Source organism: Hemiscyllium ocellatum, chromosome 3, assembly GCF_020745735.1.
Source record: "Hemiscyllium ocellatum isolate sHemOce1 chromosome 3, sHemOce1.pat.X.cur, whole genome shotgun sequence".
In the NCBI taxonomy this organism is placed as follows: Eukaryota; Metazoa; Chordata; class Chondrichthyes; order Orectolobiformes; family Hemiscylliidae; genus Hemiscyllium; species Hemiscyllium ocellatum.
In genome coordinates this window covers 2,855,337-2,883,219 of record NC_083403.1, presented here as the reverse complement: position 1 = coordinate 2,883,219, position 27,883 = coordinate 2,855,337, and the positions used below count along the sequence as shown (strand labels likewise).

The 27,883-nt window shown below is 44.7% G+C and overlaps 1 protein-coding gene across 3 annotated transcripts; it reads right to left on the bottom strand.

Annotated features, from left to right (window-relative positions):
* Window positions 1-681: 681 nt before the first annotated feature.
* Window positions 682-27,152, bottom strand: LOC132830173 (heat shock protein HSP 90-beta). Of its 3 annotated transcripts, none has more exons than XM_060847716.1 (11): window positions 27,050-27,152; window positions 22,035-22,184; window positions 19,020-19,386; window positions 9,396-9,553; window positions 8,532-8,843; window positions 7,963-8,128; window positions 6,818-7,008; window positions 4,774-4,921; window positions 2,229-2,497; window positions 1,453-1,786; window positions 682-1,056 (listed from the first exon to the last, which is right to left on the bottom strand). In XM_060847716.1, exons 2-11 carry the CDS (start codon window positions 22,182-22,184, stop codon window positions 947-949), a joined length of 2,205 nt encoding a protein of 734 aa, XP_060703699.1. In that variant the 5' UTR covers window positions 27,050-27,152; the 3' UTR covers window positions 682-946. The 3 variants fall into 3 exon arrangements, with proteins under 3 accessions (XP_060703699.1, XP_060703700.1, XP_060703701.1); XM_060847717.1 differs by lacking the exon at window positions 27,050-27,152 and adding an exon at window positions 25,029-25,055; XM_060847718.1 differs by lacking the exon at window positions 27,050-27,152 and adding an exon at window positions 22,720-22,748.
* Window positions 27,153-27,883: the final 731 nt, after the last annotated feature.

Below are 27,883 nucleotides of genomic sequence, written 5' to 3'. Positions count from 1 at the left end.
AATACAATTCCACCCTAATAATCTCTGCAGTCAGAAGCTGGTCTTTGAAGGTGAGATGGAGTAGAATGATCACGATTCTCTGGTATGCTGTAGTTCAGGAGTGATCCCATTTAAAACAATGTCTAGATGGCTCCATTGAGTTGATGCTGGGAAGTAAGTTTCCAGATTAGATCGTGAACTAGAATAAATGATCAGCTGTTTACAGCCATGACAATATCATGACTACATTTTTTGATTATTAGCCACATTTGTTGTTAAACTTCACAAGATTTAACCTGACTGAAAAACCTCAATTAGACTGTAGCAGACAGGAGAAACAGAAGCTGGATGAATTGCAGTGTGGAAACAGGCCCTTCAGCCCAACAAGTCCACACCGACCCTCCGAAGAGCAATACACTCAGACCCATTCCTCTACATTCAGCCCTGATTAATGCACCTAGCACTACGGACAATTCACCTGACCGGCACATCTTTGGATTGTGGGAGGAAACCCACACAGACACAGGGAGAATGTGCAAACTCCACATAGACAGTTGCCTGAGGCGGGAATCAAACCTGGGTCCCTGGTGCTGTGAGGCAGCTGTGCTAACCCCGGAGCCACCGTGCTGTCCCAGTGGATCCAAAATGAGGAGAAACTTTTAGTCACGAAATTGTTCAATAACATTTCAACACAAAACCAGATTCTCACTTGCACCAGTGGTTTTAGATTTTATTTTACAGCATTTAGCTGTAAAAATAAAAATTACATGCATTTTAAAATAAAAAAAGGATGTAACATCTGCTAACAGCTGTAGTGCAAGGCTCACCCCTCCAAAAGGAACCAAGCCCAATCTATATGGATCCAATTAGATAATTACTTTACACACTCTGCATAACAGTCCAAATTAAATACAGCAGTCCAAATTGAATACACCAAGGACAAATACAGCAAAGCAAAGGAGCAGCTTCAGTCCACTTCCTCCATGCGGGATGCATCCTCATCCCCCTCAAGAGGTGGGATTTCTTCCACAGCTTGTGGGCTGGTCTCTTCCACAGTCCCCTCATCATCATCAATGCCTTTCAAAACAAACACACAATTTAACATCTTTGCAAACATATCAAAAGCCATCAGCCTAAATACCAGTGTATGTTACTCCAAAACAGAGAACACCACCATTTGAACGCACTCACTGCTTTATGAGAAAGTTACATTGGGGGAAACTTGTGCAGGGCAACACAGCACTGAAGCAGACTCAATTCTTGGGAGAACTACTCAGGAGCACCCCAGTTGAAATCAGCTTGTCGCACAAGCCAGGCTAGTCACAGCTAAGTATCTCACTGCACAGAGATACACCAGCATAAATTTATCAAAATGATTACTGGGGAGCTGCAATGGAGATTAGAACAGTCTTGCATGAACCACAGTTACCATGGTGGTAAACTGATTCAATCCCCTTGCTCACAGCCACTTACCGAGACCCAGCTTGATCATTCGGTAGATTCGGTTTGAGTGTGTTTGAGGATCATCCAGTGAGAATCCAGAGGATAACAGTGCAGTCTCAAACAGCAGGATCACCAGGTCCTTCACAGCTTTATCATTCTTGTCTGCCTCAGCCTTCTGCCTCAGGGTGCTCACAATTGGGTGGTCAGGGTTGATTTCCAAATGCTTCTTGGCCATCATGTAACCCATGGTTGAATTGTCTCGCAGAGCCTGGGCCTTCATGATCCTCTCCATGTTTGCAGTCCAGCCATAGGTGCTGGTCACAATACAGCATGGGGAGGACACAAGCCTGTTGGAAACAATCACCTGGACACAAGGAGAGAAGCAGACATGTCCCTTCAATTCAACCTGATTTCTAAATGATCTGTAAGTATCCCCCTCCAGCCCCCTGAACAATCCCCAAGGGTCTCCATTTTGCTGAAGAACTGGTCTATTCATAACCCAGCTCCCCCGCCCCCCCCGGTTCAGGTTACCTGGGTGAGACAGCCCCAGATAGTGTTAATAACCAGCTCCAGCAGTTACTCAGCAATAAGGCCTAGGGCCAATTCCCTCTCCCAAATAAATCATCCCATCACAACTTCTACACAGATTAGATCAGCTAACACTGGACCAGGAATTAAATCAGGGTACCTCCAGAAGTGAGATTTTTACTGGCAACAACCTTAGACAGAAGAAGCCAGCAGTACATGGCACAGAGGAGGAGTCAAAGAAACTTATGCCCAGATGCTACTGCAGCAGGAAACCTTACCTTCTCCACCTTCTTGTCCAGGATCTCCTTCATGAGTTTGCACAGGTTTTCAAACTTGGCCCGGTCTTCCTCCCGCTTCTTCTTCTCCTCCTCATCCTCAGGCAGTTCCAGGCCCTCCTTTGTGACAGACACAAGCTGCTTACCATCAAACTCCTTTAGCTGCTGCACACAATATTCGTCGATAGGCTCAGTCATGTAAACCACCTCAAAGCCTCGCTTCCTCACACGCTCCACAAAGGCAGAGTTAGCTACTTGGTCTTTGCTCTCACCTAAAGAGAAGGAAACAATGGAAGGCTTGTTTACTCATATGGGGATGGAATTGCTCACCAAGTTATAGTCAAGAGCCACAGTGACATAGCTCAGTCCTAACCCTGGAACCTGGAACATTGACTGCTGTGAACACCCATGTTTCTGCTTTCTCCCTTTAACCCCAACAACTATACTTTACTGCTGTTTTACTAAATTCCACAGGTTCACCACACTGGGCAAAGGAGTTTTTGCTCAGTCTTAAATGCTTTCGCTTAAAACTTTATCCCCTTATTCTAAACTCCTGACATTGGAAACATTCTTCCTGCACTTGTCCTGTACAGCGTTGTTAGAATTTTACAGGTTTCTATGAGATTCCCCTTCCTTCTAAATTCTAGTGAATGTAGTCCTAAATGATTCCGTCTGTCTTCATACAGCAGTTATCAGTTTGGTAAAGACAGAACATCCTTCCTCAGATAAGGAGACCAAACCTGTCCACAATACTCCAGGTGTGGTCTCCCCAAGGCCCTGTATAATTGCAGCAAGACCTCCCTGCTCCTGGACTCGAACCCTCTCACTATGAAGGCCCACATCCCATTTCCCTTCCTCACCGCCTGCTGTACCTGCACGCTGACTTTCAGAGACTGGGGTACAAGGACACCCAGGTGCCATTGCCCCAGTCCCTTTCCCAATCTGTCCCCATTCAGATCATCATCTGCCTTCCTGACCCTCACCTCACATTGATCCACATTACACTGCATCTGCCAAGTATTTCCCCACTCCCTCAGCCTGTCCAAATCTCACTGAGACATCTCTGCATCCTCCTCAATGTTCACCCCGAGCTTTGTATCTTTGCAAACTTTGGAGATTTTATATTTAGTGTGTGTGTACACACACACACACACACACAATAAATATTACCACCCAGAAGCTTGCAGCCCATGTGCTGTTCACCCTTTGTCCCCGCACACATTGATTTACTCATGGTCATCTTGATCAAATACTTGAGCTCATTTTCAAAGCTCTGCACTCTTCATTTTGAATGCTGTTCCACCCCGTAGCCCTTGGCTTCCAGCACACCCTCAGTTGCTTGGGGCTACAAACTCTGGGATTTCCTCCCCAAGTCTCCAAAGACATCTTGTTCAAAATACTCCTTTAAAATACAAACAAACCTTTCTATCCAAGCTCTCAACTTCCTGTACTAGTATCCCATTAAGAGGCTCTGCTTTACAACACTACTGTGAAGTGTTTGGAATATGTTAAAAATGCAGGTTTCATTAAAAGAGGACAACAGTAGAGTGGTAGTAAAAATTAACCAGAATACTGTCACAGTAAAAAAAGCTCAAAATACTGCTTTGATCATCAGTGATTAGCCCCAGTCCATAAAGGACCACAGGAACCTGTCCAAGTGAGATCCTGGTTGAACAGTCTAAAGTGGCACCACTTTGGTGTGGGGCAAGGCAAGGAATGAACTGAATTACCACAGCTGGTACAGGGACTGGTGTCATTCTCCATCACACTCCAGCCAAGGACTAATATTATCAGCATGCCTCAAGATACTGAAAACTGCCAATACTGTCGTCCCATTTCCCTCATCAGTCAAAGCAAAACGCTCAGAAACACTGTATAATTTCACCTCCTTCATATGCAGGGAGACAGAACAATCGCCCACGTGCACAGGGACACAAGTTCTTAGTCTTCTCTTGAACAACAGTTCCGTAATGAATTATATAGTCACTTAGAGTGGAGCACCCAGATAAGGCAACATACATATTGATTGGGTGACTGTTACAATCAGCGAGTGTCAACAGTAAAGATTAAGCCATCTGTTGTTACACAATGAACGTTCTTAACCTTAACTGGCTTCACATAATGAATACTTTTCCCCTTGTTAAACTGACCTTACATACTGAACGCTTCCAATATTGTTAAATGGCTCTACATAATGATTGCTTTTCTACCTTGTTAACCCATTACCTTTGCCTCCAGCACCCCATTATTAACTGCAAGTTCTTATCTGATCTGAGTCATGTTCAGCAGAACCTCTTGTCTCACAACTCTTTCCCTGCCTGCTTATACTTTATATAGTTTCTCACTGGCTGTTAGCATCACATCCAGCAGAAACCAGAGGGGAGTAAAAAAGTGATATGATCAGCTCCTAGAGACATTACAATTAAACCAAAACTGACCACTCACAGGCAGTGGAATTATTTTACAATAATATAGTTAGAAATGAATGCAGCCTCCAACCAAACGAGCTGTGAATACCCAGTTAGATCTCACAAAAATCACAACTCACCAGTTATATAGTAGATACATTTCTGGTTTTCTTTCATGCGGGATACATAGTCTGCCAATGCGGTGAGCTCATCTCCACACTGTGAGGTGTGGTAACGCAGCAGTTCAGACAGCTTCTTGCGATTCTGAGAGTCCTCATGGATACCAAGCTGTAAGCAAGAAATGAGAAGCTTTTAAACCCTCAGCCAGACTACAAAGCACAGACTATAAGCTGGAGGAGCAAGAGTCCATTGAATCTGTTCTGCCAATGAGACCATGGCTGATCTGATCATTTTCAACTCCCCGCCTTTCCCTCATAACCCTCGATTCCTAAATGATAGCTATTTCTTCCGTGCCTTTTGCCCCTTAATTATTTAGTATTTTTAGTGAAAAATCACACAACATCAGGTTATAGTCCAACAGGATTATTTGGAAGCACTAGCTTTCGGAGCGCTGCTCCTTCATCAGGTGGTTGTAGAGAATAAGATTGTAAGACAATTTATAGCAAAATTTTCTATAAATTCTGTGTCTTATAATGTTATTGTCCACAATCACCTGATGAAGGAGAACTGTCCTGAATGTGGTATGGCTAGTACTTCATGACTACCTCTACTAATTTGATTTTGCCAATGACTACATTGATCTGCACTGTGGGGATTCTATGATTAAAGTCACTTTTGATTCATATACAATATTCACATGCCCTTATTATTAACCAATATATTCTGACCCACAAAACAGCTGTTGGGCCATTTACTTAGTATTTTTGTCCTTTTTCCTCCCCTCTGACTCTCTATTTGTGGTTTAAAAACAGCTCCACTCTGGATATCATTACTTTAAAAATAGCAGCCCTGCAATGTTCGCCATATCCTCTTGTTTTGGAAGCTTACACATCCCCCCACCCGCCCCTTTAAAAGCCCTCTTTTCAATTTCAGTTATTCAATTTGCCAGGACAATGTTCCCAGCACACTTCAAGTGAAGTACATCCAACCGGAGCAGTTCTGGTGCCAAAGCTCAGAGGCAAAACTTTTTACAACAAAGTACTGGGCGGCACGGTGGCACAGTGGTTAGCACTGCTGCCTCACAGCGCCTGAGACCCGGGTTCAGTTCCCGACTCAGGCGACTGACTGTGTGGAGTTTGCACGTTCTCCCCGTGTCAGCGTGGGTTTACTCCGGGTGCTCCGGTTTCCTCCCACAGTCCAAAGATGTGCGGGTCAGGTGAATTGGCCATGCTAAATTGCCCGTAGTGTTAGGTAAGGGGTAAATGTAGGGGTATGGGTGGGTTTCGCTTCGGCGGGTCGGTGTGGACTTGTTGGGCCGAAGGGCCTGTTTCCACACTGTAAGTCTAATCTAATCTAATCTACTGAAAAGATTAATCTAAATCCACATCTACTGGCTTTCTTTAGTGTCACATGTAGTGATACACTAGCTCTCTGGGGCATATCGATCCTTCTCAATGCAGCAGGGTCATGAGATCAAGATTCCTCAATCCCATTCCATTGACCAGGTCAGACAGACCCATACAGTTAGGGCCTTTGTGCTTTTGAAATGAAAACACAGCACTCAATTGCAGGTGGAGGGCACATTTACATTAGTCCACAGGCTCATAACAATGTTTATGTGCAGGACTACGGAAATAAATCCACAGAGCCCAGGATCCATCAACAAATTACCCTGTAAGCAACCCTCGTACCACCTCGGTCAGGCCCATGAGTGTCAGTATCTCTGATACTCCATTTACATGCCAGACAGGGCTCCCTGAGTATTAATCGGGTCCAGCCCCAATCAGGAAATTCAGGTTATGAGGTCCAATTGGCCTCACTCTAGCTGGAACAGTAACAGTCTCACATTAATGGAACAATGTGGCAGCAATTTTACTGGGAATGCATTTTACTATCTACATGTAACAGGACCTGGCCATCAAGTCACTTTCTAATAAATTTCCAAAGCTCGTATTAGTTTACATCTCCGGAAAATCCTGAGAAACAACCTAGGCAGTCCAACAGTATTCCTGTCAAGGCTTCACTACTACACATTCAGCAGTTTCTTCCTGTCATTATCCTTACCTTCAGGTTCTTTGAGAACTGCTCATAAAATTTCTTGTAGTTCTCCTTGTCCTCTGCCAGCTCAGAGAACAACTCCATGCACTTCTTGACAATATTCTTGCGTATGACCTTCAGGATTTTACTCTGTTGCAGCATCTCTCGGGAAATATTCAGGGGCAGGTCCTCCGAGTCCACCACACCACGAACAAAGTCTAAGTTAAAGAAATAAATGGGAAATTAAAAGGGTCTGAGAAAAAGGAGACACGCTAGATCAGTCATGCCACTTTCACACAGCAAATGCTATGGGTCTAGAATGCACTGCCTGGAAGTGTGGTAGAGGCAGCTTCAAAACAAAAATGATTTAGTTTAACCTTTGTTTCTAAATCAATCCTGTTCAGAGTTAGTACACATGTGGAGCAGGTAGGTCTTGAACCTGGACCTGTCAGCTCAGGGGTAGGGACACTACCACTGCATCACAAAAGGGCTTTTCAATGGAGACAGGCATTCAAGAGAACACTGGTGATTTATCAAAATAGAAATAAGCGCGGCAGGATGATGGAGAAAAGGCAAGATTTGAGTACCAAGGCAAAACTCAGCACAAACATTGCCCCAGGACAATTACTAACACTACCTGAACTGATACATTGTAAACGGAAATCTAAATCTCTAAGTGAAAGCTCAGCTAAAGGATCTCAGGATATTACAGCCAGAATTACTACAGTATTTAAAAAGAAAAGGCCATTTGGCCCACTATCTCTATGCCAGTCATCAAGCATGTATTCTCAGCACATTTTCCAGCACTCGGTCTGTGGTTTTGTGTGCTATGGCATTTCAAGAGCTTATTCACAAATGATCACTTCATACAGGACACAATAACAAAAGCAGAGTACTGGGCTAAAGCCATACCCCTCTAACAAACTGCAGTTTGATTGTATGACAGAATAAGCCTATACACTGCACTGGAAGTATACATGTGCAATCTAGAAACCCCAAATTCCAATGAAGCTGAAATTTTTTTTAAAACGCAGCTACAGATGAGTAAACAGGAAAACCCAAGAAAGGAAGTATTTTCCCAACTGTCTATGTAACAGCCTAATGGACTGTATGCAGCAAAAAGAATGGTCACCTCAAAAACCCCAAATCCATGCTTATTAACAGACACTCACTGAGGTATTCTGGGATCAGCTCCTCACAGCTGTCCATGATGAAGACTCTGCGGACATAGAGTTTGATGTTGTTCTTCTTCTTCTTGTTCTCAAAGAGATCAAAGGGGGCACGCCTGGGAATGAACAAGAGAGCACGGAATTCCAACTGGCCCTCTACAGAGAAATGCTAAAGAGGAGAAAAAAAATCAGATTAAATCTCAATCTTCTCTATTTTATTGAATGGCAAATAATTACCGAACAATTCCCAGGGATTTAGGAATGGTCAGATGTTCTATGGAATGGATTTTGAGGGAACAGCATGTGGGACTTGAAGGGGGAGCTGCAGGGGACAGAGGTCACAGGCTGGAAGGTGCCAATGAAGGAAATGAGATCATTTGATTATGAGTGCAACATTCATTCTGAAACTAAAGCTTCAGCTCCTGGGAAATGAACACAAGAGTGAAGAAAACTGGGCCCAGGGTGAAAGTTACATAGGAGAGTACTAAAACATTCTCCACCTTGCTTTTATTAGCTGGCTGGTTTTCACAATATACCTCACACCTGGTAGAAGTGACCATTAACAAACTCACCTTTACAGCAAGATGGTCCTCCCAGTCATTAGTGAGGCTCTTGTAAAACTCGCCATACTCCTCCTGTGTAATATCATCGGGATTACGGGTCCAAATGGGCTTTGTTTTGTTCAGTTCCTCCTGATCTATATACTTCTCTTTGATCTTCTTAGTCTTCTTCTTGTCCTTCTTTTCAGCGTCTTCTTCCTCATCAGACCCGACATCTTCAATTTTGGGCTTCTCTCCTTCCTCCATATCTGCACCTTCCTCTTTCTCAGACTTTTCCTCTGTGTCTTCCTCATCACTGATCTCCTTTTCCCGTTCCTTCTCAACCTGAAGAAAACAAAAATCATTGGATCACTTCAACAGTGCCACCAATTTCTTTTCCAAAAACCTACAAGCAACACTCATCCAGGCAAAATCTATATCTGTTACAACCAGAAAGGATTCCTCCCACTTCAAGGACAGTTAGAAGATATTGAAGATCCCACCATACTGCCACAAACTGAACACTTTAATGCCACTTCCACTTGCCTCAATCCCTAGTTTACACTTTGCAACAAACCTGAGCACAATTGGTAGAGAAAAACAAAACCCTCAAAAGGTTAGTCTGCTGTGTATAAGGGTATGAAAGCTCCATCAATTTGTCATCATTTAACAGGGCAAAGCAAAATGCAACCTACAGTCATCATCATGAGCTCATTAGTTTGGTGAGAAAGGTGTTCACAGTCAGCAATGTCTCGAGGCTGCACCATATAATCCAGCTTCTTGGGTCCTCAGAATAAGTCATCGTTAGGGACAGTGCAAAGCAACATCAACTTCATCATCTTTTGTAAAAACAAGCATTATTTAAATAAAGAGTAGAATCGGCATTTCAGTACTTACAAAGAGTGTGATGGGATAACCAATGAACTGAGAATGTTTCTTCACAATCTCCTTGATCCTCTTTTCCTCCAGATACTCAGTTTGATCTTCCTTCAAATGCAGGACTACCTTTGTGCCACGACTGATTGTATCAATAGAGTTGTCCCCATCACCCTTGCCTGGAGGCAAGAATATAAAAAGGATTAATAACCAGAAATAAAGCTCCCTAAACAGCCTGTTCTAAGAGTGATAATTTTATGATTATCTAATGTTAAAAAGGAATAGGACACAGCCACTCTACTGTCATTACTAGCAATGCCAGCATAACCTATTTAGCAAAAGCACCCACCTTAACCCTGACTGATTGAGAAGGAATCCAGGTGACTGGCTGTGAAACACTGCTCTCTGCAACATCAGTTAGGAGATAAAAGTCACTCCAACATCCAGGGATAGGTTCAGTCAAATACTGAGCGCTCCACAGAATCCCTACAGCATGTAAACAGGCTCTGTGGCCCAACAAGTCCACAATGATCCTCTGACGAGTAACCCACCCAGAGCCATTCACCTACATTTAACCTGACTGACGCACCCCAACCCACACATCCCTGAACACTACAGACAATTAAGCATGCCAATTCACTTAAACTGCACATCTTTGGACTGTGGGAGGGAACCGGAGCAAACCCACGCAGACATGTACAAACTCCACACAGACAACGCCCGAGGCTGGAATTGAACCTGGGTACCTGGTGCTGTGAGGCAGCAGTGCTACCCACTGAGCCACCGTGCCACCTGGAGATAGTTATTGCTGAGATCGGCAAACACAGTGCTGGTCAAAGGATAAACCAGTACCATCAATATTACATTACGTGTTCCCATGTGCAATAACTGACAGATAGAAACATAGTATAAATTCAATATACCAAACCCCAATTTCTTGTTTTTTCTAATAGTTACTAACAACGAACACTGACATTTCATTAGGGAGTGCATAGTTTTCCAGAATGACTGAAGTATTAAAAAAACTACAGCAGAGAAATAATAACAGGATTCAAGGCATGCCTTGATTAAGGGAAGGCAGTCATCTACTGGCTGACTTAACCACTTCAAAGTTGTAAGCCAAGAGTGTGGTGCTGGAAAAGCACAGCCGATCAGGCAGCATCCAAGGAGCAAGAAAACGGATGTTTCGAGCAAAAACTCTTCATCAGGAAGGGAGGGCTTTTGCCCGAAACATCGATTTTCCTGCTCCATCACACTTTAAACCGATGGGCTGAAAAGTGCAACAGCATACAAGTTGATTGCAAAACTTCTTATTGCCAACGTAAAAGCCAACAGGAACATGCCACGTGAAAGGAGAAAGCGTGTGGACCAGCAACAGCCTCATTTCTGATCTGATTCAAAGCTGCTAAATTATGACAGCAGCAGTTAGAGAAGCTTGCTGCAAAGTAACAGCATTAAACACTATGCGATTATACAGTGGAAAACACAACAGCTGCACTGCCAGTAGCAATACATCAATAGCGTAAATCTACCTACAACCTGCCAACCCCAGTGAGTATGGAGTACAGAGAAAAAAGAAAATCTTAGTGAGTTACAGTCTGAGCAAATGAACAGTCGAGTGTATCTCCATGAGAATTTGAATCTCAGCCAGTATCAGTTTGATATATATTTGAAATTTTCCAGCCCATGTTTGGACTCGAGACAGCAGATAGAGTTAATCCCACTATGGATAGCCTATTCTGATCTATTCAGCGTCAGACCAACTGACATTTACTTAATGAAACCCCTGCTTGCCAGGAAGCCTTGAAAGGATTAAGAATTTTATCCCAGTCAAATCTACTAATCAAATGAAATGGCAGCAGTTAATCCCATTATCAAGCAGGTTTTATCATGCCAGGGCACCTGCTCCTCAGTAGCATGACCATGTGCCTGCCACAAATCTTCAATATAAGGCAAGGCTGAGTGCAGCAATGATCAAGACACGAGCTACAAGGGACAGGAGCTTTCAGCATGAGTGGCACAGACAAAGGGCCTGTTTCGACATACTCACAGAGAAGTTCAGCAAGGCGGCGATCCAACAGCATCAGCATGTACCCTATGCCCAGCATTCCTGAATACCCAGGCTACCAAGATCTCAAGGTGAGGTTCATGTTTTACTCACTACTTAAGTCTATACAGCTACAAACCCTCTTTACTGTCTCAAACAACCACATCCCAAACTTGGCTCACTTTCAGAGAAAATGGCTGAAAGTCCTTAGATTTGCTGGTTCGAATCTAACTTTTGAAGAGTAATTTCCCAATGTACAATTGTTCTTGGTGAAGTAAAACAGAAAACACCAGAAAGCAGTGCCAGGGTGCACTGGGTGAAATGTTTTGAGTTCAGACACATTTGGCGTACTGTGTGCAGCGCTGGTTGCCACACTATAGGAAGAATGTAGAGACTGGACAGATTGCAAAAAAGGTTTATCAGGATGCTTCCTGGAACGGAGAGGTTGGAACTATAATGAGAGGTTGGACTAATGTGGACTGTTTTCACTAGAGCCTCAAAGGCTGAAGGACAACCTGATAGAAGCATGGATAGAGCATCTAATCAACCTTTTCTGGACTGGAAGTGTCAAATATTTGAGGGGATAGGTTTAAAGGAGATGTGCAAGGCATTTTTTTTTTAAATGCAGAGGGATGGTAGGTGCCTGGAACATACTACCAGTAGATGGTAGAAGCAGATACGATAGCAAAGTTTAACAAGTATTTAGATAGACAATCGAACAGGCAGGAAATAAAGGGATACAGCCAATGTGCAGACGAATGGGATTAATGTAGAACAGAATATGGTTGGCTCAGACATGATGGCCCAAGGGCCTGTTCCTGTCCTCTACTGTGCTATTTTCTAGCATGCCCAAGATTGGCTTCTGAAATGAAACCTCTATATGTGCACTACTGCTCTTTAATTGATTAGGTGACATTGTCTGACCATCTTAGTTTAAAATGACAGCACAACTGAAGGATTAGGTTTGTTCTCCTGGATTGGCCAGGTGAGGTTTCTGACCAATGGTGAGCCCCCCCCAATGTTAACGGGATATTCACTGAAGATGGTCATTGCTAGGCACAAGTACAACTGGATGCTGAAGCCCAAGCTTGAATGTTGTCCAGGCTTTGCAGGAGATTGCAGCTTCTTCAGTACAAATGTCAATAAAACTAAACACTGCAGTCAAACACATCCTAATACTAACCTTTTTACAATGGTCTGCCATCTCCAGGAGTTTCTTTAACTTTCTCCAGTGTCTCCAGACTAAAAACTTCCACTAAATCTCAATGTACAATATACTAAGTACTCAGTAGCCTATCCTCTCTGACGAACCTGTACTATCTTGGGGTCTGGTATGTATTTAGATAATGTAAATGTGCAAGAAAATATCACAGTGTTCTGTTCTGCTACAGCTTTAGAGATTTTTGCAGCTTCAAGCACCAAGATTTAATTTCAGAAATAATAAGGCATGCTAATTAATTCAGACCATTCTATTCCTAACTGCAGCCTACAAGGTGTTTACCAGGAAGACTTCATTCCAGCCCAGCTTTCAACATCTCCAACTGGAAAAGGAATACAACGTCCCCAAAATCAGAGAACACAGTTGCCATTCAATCCCTTGTCCAATGGAGTCTCCAATTCCAAAGCATTGCAGGATTGGCTGGAGATTATACACTTTTAAACTCCAATAGAAACACAGGACAATTTCATGACAAGAGTCTGGAAGACTACTTCAACGAGAGACTCCAAGAACTCAAAAAACAGCAACATGCAACACACAGACCATGATAATAAACTTTCTCAGTGACATGCTACAGAAGTCTTACACTGGGAAATCAAAAAAGCTTCTAAATTGTACAGATAAAAAACAAAATCAATCTGCAACTTCACACTGCAAGACCCATAGCTGGATTTTCTCAGATGGTCCTAGTCATGTTTAGAAATATATTTTCCAGTTATCTTCAACATTAGACTCTTCCACTTCACAGCTAATGAATGAAATTCAAAATTATTGCAATCAGCCATTCCATTTCCCACAATTCAACTAACAGCAAAAATCTGGACACATGGTTTCTACCTTCTTAGTGTCATTCAACTAGATGTCCTAACTCAGTAGGGAGAGATTTCGATGTTTTCTCTGCAGCCAGCACAAAATACTTACATCACATCAGGACTGCAGTGCGTGGAATAAGTGACTTTTGCCAAGTGAACTGTGCACTCCTTCACACATTAAGCAAGTTTCTAATCTATCACTTCATTAATAGATCCTTAAAATACAAACAGCAGGATGTAGACAAGTGACAACGTCTAGCTTTAACTGCAATACTTACTGTCAGTAAAAAAGCTGATCCAGTGCTCCATTACATGGTTTAGCATTCTTCAGTAACAGCTGTGCTGAACTGTGGTCCTTGGAAGTACACATGGATTTTTTTGTCCTGAACACACCACTAACAATTAGCAGTTAGGATCAGTTTGCTCAATGCCACAATGATCCATGCAGTCATTGCCTGGAAATTTGCTGACAATTTAGCTTCTTCCTCTCCCATTCCAAACACTCAAATCTGCGTTTACTGTTCCAATGTAAGGGTTGATGCCTTAAAACGAAGGCAAAACTTTCTGGGAATATACATTAAAAAGAAAGCAAGCAGACAGGACCAAATGAGCCCTGGGCAAGAGCCCACAATCAGTCCTTCTACTCTTGGAACTGGTGCTGTACCACTGATCAGGCAGTGGGAATCAGGAAGTAATACATTCTATTTGCTGGAATTTAAAATGGATTTTGTTAACTTGTAGTGTTTTAATTGTTTAAAAGTTTCAGTTGAACTTGCTGTGTTGAACCACCATAAGAACTGTATTTACTAAATGCACAAAGAATAAATTAAGATTTAAGAGAGCAATGTTTTCTGTAAACTTGAACAGCACCAGTACAGAACAAAGGCTAAAGGAAAATGCAAAAGATCAAAAGGATTTCAACTGGACAGTAACACGTGACATGCTGGAGCAGTGGTTTTCAAATCCTGCACCCATCAAGCCAAGGTCTGTAAACTGAGCTCCAGCATTTCTTTTTTGTTTAAGAAGATTTACTCTTTCATCACAGGCTACCTAAAAATCCAGATTTTTACTACTTGCTGCTTGCCTTGAATCTAAGTTCTCACTCCATCAATCCACAGCACACCTGAGATTTCAAAACAAACGTCAAAATCCAGCTTTACGCAGTGCAGAGCTGAACATTTTTACATCCACCAAAACCTTTCAACTCATTCAACAAAGTGCTATAGATAAAGTAGTGTTTTTTTTATCAGAACCACCACACTACAAGCGCAGCTGCATAACACCAATATCAACTCTTCACACAAGATTGAGAATATGTATCCCCAGGGAGTTCTCCATTATGGAGGATATTAAAAACCAGGAACAACAGATTTTGATCTCCCAGGGAATTAAAGGATATCAGGAGCAGGCAGCAAATGTACAGCTAAAATATATCAGTAACAGTTCTATTGTTTGGGAAGGAAGAAAGGAAATAGTTTACTTCTGGTTCTATTTCTTATGGTCATATGCAGATTATATATTCTGAACATTCAATGCAATGTTATTAATGAGCCAAGCTGACAAAAAGGGACAGTTTAAAAAACCTTACACCTAATTTAAGGTCAGACACCCTTTTGCTTTTACCCCAAAGCATCGATTCTTGCACTGCAATAAGACTCCAGTCATTGTCTAGCGTGGACAGTTGGGCAAAACAGAATAAATTATGGCCCAGCTCCAATGTCAAGCAGAACAGAGAAGCTCTCCTATAACCAATGAGGCTCTGATCAGGAAAAAGTATACGTTGGGATTAAGCTATTGGGCTCAAGTGAATCCATAGAATACTAAGTGTAGGAGCACACTCAAGAGGGAATTCAGAAGAAGAAAAAGAGGATGAGAGATGGATCCAGTAGACAAGGTTAAATCCCAAGGTGTTCTATAGCTATATTAAGTGTAAAAGGGTGGCTAGGGAGAGAATAGTCCCCATAAAGATCAACATGGCCATCTATGCGTGGAGGCACAGGAGACAGGGAGGATTTTTAATATTTCTCCTCAGTGTTTACCGAGGAAAGAATCACGGATGCTAAGGAAATAAGGGAAACAAGTGAGGATGTTTTGGACCACATACATATTACCAGAGAGGATGTGTTTGGCAGCCTTAAAGAACATGAAGGTGGATAAATCCCCGGGTCTGATTAAGTCCATCGTCAAATGTTGTGGGAGGCGAGGGAATAAATTGTAGAGGCCCTTACAGAGATTTTTACTTCATCTTTAGCACTGGTGAAGTTCCCAAACAGTGGAGGATGGCTCACATTGTTCCATTATTTAATAAAGGTAACAAAGACAAACCAGGGAACTACAAACCAGTGAGCCTGACATCAGTGGCAAGTAAATTGTTGGAGAGGATACGGAGGGACGAGGCAACCAACATTTGGATAGTCAGCATGGATTTGTGTGCAGGAAGGCATGTCTAACAAATAGAGTCAGAGATGTACAGCATGGAAACAGACCCTTCGATCCAATCCGTCCATGCCGACCAGATAGCCCAACCCAATCTAGTCCCACCTGCCAGCACCCGGCCCATATCCCTCCAAACCCTTCCTATTCATATATCCCATCCATATGCCTCTTAAATGTTGCAATTGTACCAGCCTCCACCACTTCGTCTGGCAGCTCATTCCATACACGTACCACCCTCTGTGTGAAAAAGTTGCCCCTTAGGTCTCTTTTATATCTTTCCCCCTCACCCTAAACCTATGCCCCCTAGTTCTGGATTCCCCAACCCCAGGGGAAAAGACTGTGTCTATTTATCCTATCCATGTCCCTCATAATTTTGTAAACCTCTAAGGTCACCCCTCAGCCTCTGATGCTCCAGGGAAAACAGCCCCAGCCTGCTCAGCCTCTCCCTGTAGCTCAAACCCTCCAACCCTGGAAACATCTTTGTAAATCTTTTCTGACCCTTTCAAGTTTCACAACATCTTTCCGAAAAGAAGGGGTCCAGAATTACATGTAATATTCCAACAGTGGCCTAACCAATGTCCTGTACAGCCACAAAATGACCTCCCAACTCCTGTACTCAATACTCTGACCAATAAAGGAAAGCATACCAAACGCCTTCTTCACTATCCTATCTACCTGCGACTCCACTTTCAAGGAGCTATGAACCTGCACTCACAGGTCTCTTTGTTCAGCAACACTCCCTAGGACCTTACCATTAAGTGTATAAGTCCTGCTAAGATTTGCTTTCCCAAAATGCAGCACCTCACATTTATCTGAATTCAACTCCATCTGCCACTTCTCAGCCCATTGGCCCATCTGGTCCAGATCCTGTTGTAATCTGAGGTAACCCTCTTTGCTGTCCACTACACCTTCAACTTAGGTGTCATCTGCAAACTTACTAACTGTACCTCTTATGCTCACATCCAAATCATTTATGTAAATGACAAAAAATAGACGACCCAGCACCGATCCTTGTGGCACTCCACTGGTCACTGGCCCCCAGTCTGAAACACAACCCTCCACCACCACCTTTGAGCCAGTTCTGTATCCAAATGGCTAGTTCTCCCTGTATTACATGAGATCTAACCTTGCTAATCAGTCTCTCATGGGGAACCTTGTCGAACGCCTTTCTGAAGTCCACATAGATCACATCTACCGCTCTGCCCTCATCAATCATCTTTGTTACATCCTCAAAAATCGCAATAACTTCACTGTTTGATAATTTTCCCAGCTGCATTCCGATGTCCAGCAATACACTATTCCAAACATCAAAGGCAAGTAACTGTACAGGTTCTCTCTCCCCTGCAATGACCTCACCATGTGCTTCATTTATCTGCTCTTCTCCCTTTTAAAACTGCTGTTGTTTTGACTGTTTTTCCCCCAAAGTTCCAAAACAATGTGACGACATATAAAAGAATTGCTGCTCCTGGAATTAGAGAAAATCACCTCCAGCACCTAAAATACCTCAAAAAAAAAGCTGTTACAGCCAGAAATTTTTTCCCATCCTCCATCTTGGCTTCCACAGCATCTTTTAGAGTTTTACAAAGAGGTAACCAAGAGAATAGACAATAGTAGGTAGTGGGTGTTTGTCTGTATGGACTTTAATGCCATTGCCAAGGTCACACATGGCAGACTGGTCATAAACGTTAGGTTGCATGGGATCCAGGGAGAGCTAGCTAACTGGATTCACAATTGGCTCGATGGTAGGAAGCAGAGAATGATGGCTGAAGGTAGTTTCTCGGAGTGGAGGCCTGTGACTAGTGGTGTGCCACAGGGGTCAGATGGTGGGCCCTTTGGTATTTGTTATTTACATCAATGATCTGGATGGGAATGGACAAGGCATGATTAGTAAGCTCGGGAATGATACCAAATTAGGAGGTATCACTGATAACGCAGAAGGATCAAAAATTAGAGAGATCTTGATCAGATGGGCACATGGACTGAGGACTGACAAATGCAATTCAGTCCAGGTAAGTGTACAATGTTGTACTTTGGAAAGGCAAACCAAGGGAGGACACATATAACAAGGTCTTGACGGGTGTTTTGGAACAGAGGGAGGAATGCAAGTACACAGATCATTGAAAGCAGCGTCACAGGTAGACAAGGCGGTGAAGGCGGCATTTTGCATACTGCCCTTTATCGGTCCAAGCATCGAGTTTCGGTGTTGGGACATCATTTTACAGTTGTATAAGTCACTGGTAAGGCCACATTGGACTATCGCATATAGCTTTGGTCACCCTGTTATAGTCAAGACTGTGACACTGGAAAAGCACAGCAGGTCAGGGAGCATCCGAGGAGCAGGTACACTGATGTTTCGGACATAAGCCCTTCCCGATGAAGGGCATATGCCCAAAATGTCGATTCTCCTGCTCCTCGGATGCTGCCTGACCTGCTGTGCTTTTCCAGCGTCACAGTCTCGACTCGGATCCCCAGCATCTGCAGTCCTTATTTTTCACCCGCTACAGGAAGGATTTAGTTAAACTGGAAAGAGTGCAAAGAAGATTTACGAGGGTATTGCCAGGAGTAGCAGCCCTGAGTTATAGGGAGAGGTTGGCCAAGATAGGACAATGAGGGGCAGCCTTAGCGAGGTGTATAAAACCATAGATAGGATGAATGTGTATAGTCTTTTTCTCCAGGGATGGGGAATTGCAAACTAGAGGGCATAGGTTTAAGCCAAGAGGGGATATATTTAGGAAGGACCTGAGGGGCAACCTCTTCACGCAGAGAGTGGTTCTGTACACAAAATGGGCTGCCACAAAACGTGGTTGAGGCAGGTACAATAGCAACATTTTAAAAACATCTGGACAGCTGCATAGACGGGAAGGGTTTAAGAGGGATATGGACTAAATGCTAGCACTGGAACTAGCTGTGTGGGTACCATGGTCAGCGCGGACCAGTTTGGACCAAAGGGCTTATTTCCATGTTGTATTACGCTGTGACTGAAGGCTGACCAACAGCTGTTTTGACAGGGACCAACTCAATCTTGCTTCCTTTCAGAGTTGCAGGCTATATCTCAATTCCCAATAGAGAATAACCTTGCCTGCACTCCCTGTGAACAGCAGTGGTCATTAGGCTCCTCAGTCATGACTTACCAGTATATGTTTTGACTGTAAAGGAGCCACCAGCTGATGATTCCCAGGCATATGCCTCATCATCGTTGTGCTTAGTAAGGACAGTAACCTTCTCAGCAACCAGGTAGGCAGAATAGAAGCCAACACCAAACTGGCCAATCATTGAAATATCTGCCCCAGCCTGCAGAGCTTCCATGAAGGCCTTGGTGCCAGACTTGGCAATGGTGCCCAAGTTGTTGATCAGGTCAGCCTTTGTCATTCCAATCCCAGTGTCAATGATGGTAAGGGTATGGTCACGCTGATTGGGGATGATTTCAATCTTCAGATCTTTGCCACTCTCCAGTTTCGAAGGATCAGTCAAGCTTTCATATCGGATCTTATCCAGTGCCTATGGATTAAAATGCAACCATAAATCAGGTATCAAAACTAAACAATGGACATCAGGCCAAAGTGGCTACTGACATCAGGTGGCAAGTTACATATATTTGCCAATACTTCTACATCAAAAGAGCCAACTCCTCTAAACTCTGAGGCAGCCTTTGAAATGTTGAGGGTCAAGTACTTTTGGGACAGAATTTCCAAGATCCAATCTAAAGGCTACCTCAACAGTAGTTTTACAAAGAGAGTGGACACAGATCTGGAATCAGGGAAGGACTGTCAATTATACAAATAGTGGAGAGATAATTGCGAATGAGTCATCAATTTGGGATATGCTTGAGCCTACCAAGCGTAGAGGACAGAATGCCAAACTCAAGGTTAAATCTGACATGTCGATTGGTGAATAGTGCAGAGGGATAAAATGGCATTTTTCAGAGAACAAATGGACGCTAGAGAGAGAAAACCAAGCCAACAGAAGGCAGGACTGTGAAGAGAGACTGGATCGGGTCACTGTGCCTCGGTACATGTGACTATAAATTCAATTGAATATATTCACTGGAATTGAGAGGAATAAAGGGGAAATTACACAGGAACACGTAAAATTCTAAAGGGACTAGACTGGCAACACATTTCTTGTGGTGACAACTTGAACAGCAAGCCCGGGCCAGGGATCACAGTCTCAGGGTATGGGGTAGGCCATTCAGAACGACAATGAGGATAAATTTCTTCAACCAGAGTGGTGTGCCTGTGGAATTCTCTGCCAGAGTTGGCAGTTGAAGTCAAAATATTGATTGCTTTTTAAGGAGTCAGATACAGTTTCTCGGACTAGAGAGATCAAAGGGTATCAGGAAGAAAAAAAATTACGAGTTTGATAATGATCAAACTGAAAGACAGAACAGTCAAGTTATGAGCAAGACTACCAGAACATTAGCCTTTATTCCATGAGGTTTCAAGCCCTGGAGTGAAGCCTTATTTCCACTGTATTGGAGTTTGGTTAGACTGCACCATTTTACAAAAAAAGCTTATTATCAGGATGTTAGCATCGCTGGCTAAGACATCATTTATTCCGAGTTGTACAAACGGCAGGTAAGACTTAATCACACCAACACAATTATATGCCATTTTGGATTGTTAGCTCAGGAAATATACTACTGCCACTGAACGAGCGCAACTAAGGCTTGATAGCCTTGTTCCCAAACTGACAGGACCATTATACAATGAGAGGTTGGGCAAACTGGGCATGTATTCTCCAGAAGGTCACAGAAAGAAAGGTGATCTCTCTAAAACTTTCAGTGCAGATGCTTTTTCTTTCGATCCAAAATGGGTGTGTTTTCTTTAAAAAAAAATTAGAGGGTGGTGAATCTTAGGAAATCTCTACTCCAGAGAACAGTCAAAATCCATTCTGTCTAAAGTACAGGATGGTAAATGTTTTGATTACCAAAGGCATACAGGGTTATGGGGATAGTGTGAGTAGAATCACAGTTGTGTTGAATGAAGAACAGGTTCAATGGGCTGAATAGGCAAAAGTGAGGATTGCAGATGCTGGAGATCAGAGTCAAGATTAGAATAGTGCTGGAATCTTGTCAATGGGCAGAACAGCCTACACCTATCGCCACAATGTTGTCATAGCCTTGCAAAATTCAACGTCTTCAGCCTTAGTTATCAGGTGAATGAAATTTGTGGAAAACTGGCATCTGAGAGGGTGGGAACAGTGATAGGAACATATGGGACATGCATAATTTGGAATTGGGACTACATCAGGCTGTTTGCAACTGTTTCCAACACCAAAACTGATGTCAGGTGGTCTGTCTGGTTTCATTCCTTTCAGACTTTGTAGCAGCCTGATCTGAGTGACTTGCTTGTTCATTTCATTTCAGGGGACAGTTAATAGGGAACTACACATAGGCCAGATCAAGTAAAGATGGCAGATTTCCTTCCTTAACGGATACGTCTAAACCAGGTTGGATTTTACAGTAATCAAATTGTTACATGGATACCAATAAGCCAACTTTTAATTCCATATTTTACTGAATTCAAGCTATCTTTCTGTCATGGTGGGATTCAAAGGTGCATCTCCGGAGTATTAGTCAGGGCTTCAGGATTGCTAGAGTCTAAAGGTATTACCACTACATCATCGCCTCACCATAACGACTATTGAAGTTGAACAGAAGTGAAAGAATAAAGACAACATTAATTAATTAACCCAACAAAGTAGAAGTCAGCTTGTAATGACAGCTTGAAAGCAACCCATGAAGGGGGTTAAAATGAAGTACATTACTCTGATCTAAAACGCAAGCCATTTCTAAGAACTGGAAAGTAGCTAATACAATATAACAGCCAAAGGCATCAGAGCTTCATAGTTGCATGCTTATACATGGAGACAGAAAATGTGGTAAGACACTGATGAGTCAGACATAACACGTAGCAACACGCATCCAAGATTAGTGTTTGGAATGCACTTCAAGCATAGTGTAGGGAGATTCACTAATAACTTTCAAAAGGAAATTACATATCATTTGGAGGGAAAGACAATTGTAGAGCAACATGGTGCTGAAGAGAATGGCAAGGACACAATGGGATAAAAAGCCTCCTTCCTAGGACAAAGACATTCTGTCAGGAATTCAGAACAGGAAACAGCAAGCACATGAAGAAACTCACATCAGAAGCATTTGAGATGAGCTCTCGGAGGAAGATTTCTTTGTTAGAATAGAAGGTATTGATGATCAGGGACATAAGCTGAGCAATCTCAGCCTGAAAGGCAAAGGTTTCCACCTCATCGTCACCACTGGGGCGAATCTCTTCAGGCATCTGGGAAAAACAGAAAACACCACTCAAAACATTCCATTCGATATTGTCTCCCAGTACTTCTGCTAAACCTCTGTGGATCTGTAGTTAATCTGTATGCTCCAGAGTCTGTTCGAAATTCGACTGAGTTATTTTGTAACTAAGTGAACTGAGAGCATTTTCCAACTTTCAAAATCTGTGAAAATTAAAGTTAACTAGGAAGGAAATACTAGTCAGACTGCAGTGCAAGGACAGGTCAGCTGAAACCAATCCTAGATCTGTAGAATGGGTACACTTTGACAGCAGCAAAACTGTCTGTTTCCACATGATAAACACAGTAAAATCCCACTGAACAACCCCCTAAATTAAACATTTCTGACTACAATGGTGACAGATATAAGAGGATCAGTAAAATTAGATAGAGACGGTAAACGGGAGTTAGTAGCCAGTTGTTAATCACATTGACATGATCTATGAAGAAGCTGTTCTAACTTGTCTGTATGGAGAACGGGGTTGGGGGGGGGGGGGGGGGGGGGGGGGGGGGGGAAGGGTCAGTTACTTTAAGACCGAATCCCGTTCAGGAAAACGTCAATGATGCCGGAAGCGAGACGCCGATGGCACTTCCGCTTCCGCTACAAAATGGCGGCGCCTTCAGCACATGGTGGGTAGGAAACGCCCCCCAACCCCCTCCCGGGGGGACCTATAGTAATGAATCAGCCCGCACCCCAGGGAGAGGAGCCGCTGCGCCCCTCACATCCCCCAGAACACAGCAGGCCCAGGCCCAGGCCCCTCACCTCTCCGGATAGTGGTGAGGAGTTGCCGCTGGGCTACCGGCCGCCCCCTCCCCCCCCCCCCCCCCCCCGGGAAAAGGCCAGTACCCCACTGCCCCTGAGTATATGTCAGTATAACCCGGGGGGGGGGGGGGTGTGACCTTGTATGAACAGTGCTGATCCCCCCACCCGGGTATGTCTGCGATGACGTTGTGCTCCCTCAGATCCTCATCCCGGATCATTGTGGACAGCACAGGACAGACACTCTCCCCCCCCCCCCCCCCCAATCGGTGTCTGAGGGAGCTCCCGCACCGCACCGCCTCCCCGGGGAGGGGAGGGGGGGGGGTGGTGAATAGCCTGCCCCCTCACTGTGGGGTTGGAGAGACTGGGTATTTACCGGGAACATGAGCGCGGACAGTAATAGCCGCCTGTCCGTGCCGCACACAGTGGTTAGCACTGCTGCCTCACAGCGCCTGAGACCTGGGTTCAATTCCCGACTCAGGCGACTGACTGTGTGGAGTTTGCATGTTCTCCCCGTGTCTGCGTGGGTTTCCTCCGGGTGCTCCGGTTTCCTCCCACAGCCCAAAGATGTGTCCCATAGTGTTAGGTATGGGGTAAATGTAGGGGTACGGGTGGGTTGCGCTTCGGTGGGTCGGTGTGGACTTGTTGAGCCGAAGGGCCTGTTTCCACACTGTAAGTAATCTAATCTAATCTAATCACACGGTTTAATGGGGATGGTACACAGGCCGCTCCGCCAGCACCGGTCCGGCCCGCCTCACCGCCCCCCCCCCCCCCCCCGGGGTAGTTACCCCCACCCCCCCAGCTCTGTGTGTGTATATATACCGTCTCTCTGCCGGTTGTGTATATACAGTCACCGGTGTGTGTGTGTATACATGTATATATTTATAATTACCCTGTGTCTGCCGGCCGCATGTATACACAGTTTACCCCCCCCCCCGGCCGTGTGTACACACAGTTTACCCCCCCCCTCCCCGGCCGTGTGTATACACAGTTACCACCCACCCCCCTCCCCGGCCGTGTGTATACACAGTTACCCCCCCCCCTCCCCGGCCGTGTGTATACACAGTTACCCCCCCCCCCCCGGCCGCGTATATACACAGTTACCCCCCCCCTCCCCGGCCGTGTGTATACACAGTTCCCCCCCCCCTCCCCGGCCGTGTGTATACACAGTTCCCCCCCCCCCCTCCCCGGCCGTGTGTATACACAGTTCCCCCCCCCCCTCCCCGGCCGTGTGTATACACAGTTCCCCCCCCCCCCCTCCCCGGCCGTGTGTATACACAGTTCCCCCCCCCCCCTCCCCGGCCGTGTGTATACACAGTTACCCCCCCCCCCCCGGCCGCGTATATACACAGTTACCCCCCCCCCTCCCCGGCCGTGTGTATACACAGTTCCCCCCCCCCCTCCCCGGCCGTGTGTATACACAGTTCCCCCCCCCCCCTCCCCGGCCGTGTGTACACACAGTTTCCCCCCTCCCTCCCCAGTGTGTATATACAGTTACCCCCTCCCTGGTGTGTGTATATAGTTTACCCCCTCTCCGGTGTGTATGTATAGTTACCCCCCCATGTATATATTATATATAATTACCGTGTGTCTGCGATGGTTGTATATACAGTTACCCCCCTCCCCGGTGTGTATATATACAGTTACGTTACCCCCATATATATTATATATTTACTGTGTCTGCAGCGGTTGTATATACAGTTCCCCCCTCCCCGGTGTGTATGTATATATAGTATATATTTATATATTATTACCATGTGTCTGCGGCGGTTGTATATACAGTTACCCCCCCTCCCCGGTGTGTATATATATTATATATATCCTATATATTATATACAGTTACCGTGTGTCTGCGGCGGTTGTGCATACAGTTACCCCCCTCCCCGGTGTGTGTATATGTATATATACCCTATCTATTATATACAGTTACCGTGTGTCTGCGGCAGTTGTGTATACAGTTACCCCCCTCCCCGGGGTGTGTGTGTGTATATATATCCTATATATTATATACAGTTACAGTCTGTCTGCGGCGGGTGTGTATATATGTATATATATCCTATATATTATATACAGTTACCGTGGGTCTGCGGCGGTTGTGTATACAGTTACCCCCCTCCCCGGTGTGTATATATCCTATATATTATATACAGTTACCGTGTGTCTGCGCCGGTTGTGTATACAGTTACCCCCTCCCCGGTGTGTATATGTATGTATATATATCCTATATATTATATACAGTTACCGTGTGTCTGCGGCGGTTGTGTATACAGTTACCCCCCTCCCGGTGTGTATATATCCTATATATTATATACAGTTACCGTGTGTCTGCGGCGGTTGTGTATAGTTACCCCCCCGGTGTGTATATGTATGTATATATATCCTATATATTATACACAGTTACTGTGTGTCTGCGGCGGTTGTGTATACAGTTACCCCCCTCCCCGGTGTGTATATATCCTATATATTATATACAGTTACCGTGTGTCTGCGGCGGTTGTGTATACAGTTACCCCCCTCCCCGGTGTGTATATATGTATATATATCCTATATATTATATACAGTTACCGTGGGTCTGCGGCGGTTGTGTATACAGTTACCCCCCTCCCCGGTGTGTATATATATCCTATATATTATATACAGTTACCGTGTGTCTGCGGCGGTTGTGTATACAGTTACCCCCCTCCCTGGTGTGTATATATGTATATATATCCTATATATTATATACAGTTACCGTGTGTCTGCGGCGGTTGTGTATACAGTTACCCCCCTCCCCGGTGTGTATATATGTATATATATCCTATATATTATATACAGTTACCGTGGGTCTGCGGCGGTTGTGTATACAGTTACCCCCCTCCCCGGTGTGTATATATGTATATATATCCTATATATTATATAGTTACCGTGTGTCTGCGGCGGTTGTGTATACAGTTACCCCCTCCCCGGTGTGTATATATGTATATATATCCTATATATTATATACAGTTACCGTGGGTCTGCGGCGGTTGTGTATACAGTTACCCCCCTCCCCGGTGTGTATATATGTATATATATCCTATATATTATATACAGTTACCGTGGGTCTGCGGCGGTTGTGTATACAGTTACCCCCCTCCCCGGTGTGTATATATATCCTATATATTATATACAGTTACCGTGTGTCTGCGGCGGTTGTGTATACAGTTACCCCCCTCCCTGGTGTGTATATATGTATATATATCCTATATATTATATACAGTTACCGTGGGTCTGCGGCGGTTGTGTATACAGTTACCCCCCTCCCCGGTGTGTATATATGTATATATATCCTATATATTATATACAGTTACCGTGGGTCTGCGGCGGTTGTGTATACAGTTACCCCCCTCCCCGGTGTGTATATATATCCTATATATTATATACAGTTACCGTGTGTCTGCGGCGGTTGTGTATACAGTTACCCCCCTCCCTGGTGTGTATATATGTATATATATCCTATATATTATATACAGTTACCGTGGGTCTGCGGCGGTTGTGTATACAGTTACCCCCCTCCCCGGTGTGTATATATGTATATATATCCTATATATTATATACAGTTACCGTGGGTCTGCGGCGGTTGTGTATACAGTTACCCCCCTCCCTGGTGTGTATATATGTATATATATCCTATATATTATATACAGTTACCGTGGGTCTGCGGCGGTTGTGTATACAGTTACCCCCCTCCCCGGTGTGTATATATGTATATATATCCTATATATTATATACAGTTACCGTGGGTCTGCGGCGGTTGTGTATACAGTTACCCCCCTCCCCGGTGTGTATATATGTATATATATCCTATATATTATATACAGTTACCGTGGGTCTGCGGCGGTTGTGTATACAGTTACCCCCCTCCCCGGTGTGTATATGTATGTATATATATCCTATATATTATATACAGTTACCGTGTGTCTGCGGCGGTTGTGTATACAGTTACCCCCCTCCCCGGTGTGTATATATATCCTATATATTATATACAGTTACCGTGGGTCTGCGGCGGTTGTGTATACAGTTACCCCCCTCCCCGGTGTGTATATATGTATATATATCCTATATATTATATACAGTTACCGTGGGTCTGCGGCGGTTGCGGCTGAAGCTGCTGCACGAGGACGAGGCGGAGGACGCTGGGACTGACCGCTTCACTCCCGGGGACACGCCGCTGATACAGAACCATCCGCCGACCCCGGGTGGGGGAGGGGAGGGACGGACGGCCCCGCCGTGTACCCCCACCCCCCAGGCTCTGACAGCCCTGCAGCGCACCACAGACTCCCCGCCCCGGGAACGACCCCAGTCAGGAGGCACAACCCTCCCCCCCGCCCGGGAACACCGCTCAAACCGCCCCGGACTACATTCTGAGCGCGGAGGGGGACGCTGCGGAGGCGGGCGGAGACAAGGTTTGTTCCAGCACTTTCCACACGGTGACGTAAAGACGCGGTGACGTAATGACGACGCGCGGGAGGGAGGGCGGGGATCCGTTACCAGGGAGACAGCGGACAAAATGGCGGCGGAAGGAGATTGTCAGAGAGACCCCCCACCACAGAGAGAGACAGAGAGAGAGAGACCCCCACCCCAGGGACAGAGATAGAGAGACCCCCACCACACAGAGAGAGACCCTGACTCATCCCCACTCCAGAGAGAGAGAGGGAGAGACCCTGACTCATCCCCACTCCAGAGAGAGAGAGAGAGAGACCCTGACTCATCCCCACTCCAGAGAGAGAGAGAGAGACCCTGACTCATCCCCACTCCAGAGAGAGAGAGACCCTGACTCATCCCCACTCCAGAGAGAGAGAGAGACCCTGACTCATCCCCACTCCAGAGAGAGAGAGAGAGAGAGAGAGACCCTGACTCATCCCCACTCCAGAGAGAGAGAGAGACCCTGACTCATCCCCACTCCAGAGAGAG

Excerpts from the sequence above, each read along its gene's own strand:
- LOC132830173 (XM_060847716.1), bottom strand. The coding sequence starts at position 22,184 with ATGCCTGAAGAGATTCGCCCCAGTGGTGACGATGAGGTGGAAACCTTT. Across the intron at positions 19,387-22,034 it reads TCATCTCAAATGCTTCTGAT|GCACTGGATAAGATCCGATA; the intron begins GTGAGTTTCTTC and ends TTTAATCCATAG. Across the intron at positions 1,057-1,452 it reads AATGATCAAGCTGGGTCTCG|GCATTGATGATGATGAGGGG; the intron begins GTAAGTGGCTGT and ends TTGTTTTGAAAG.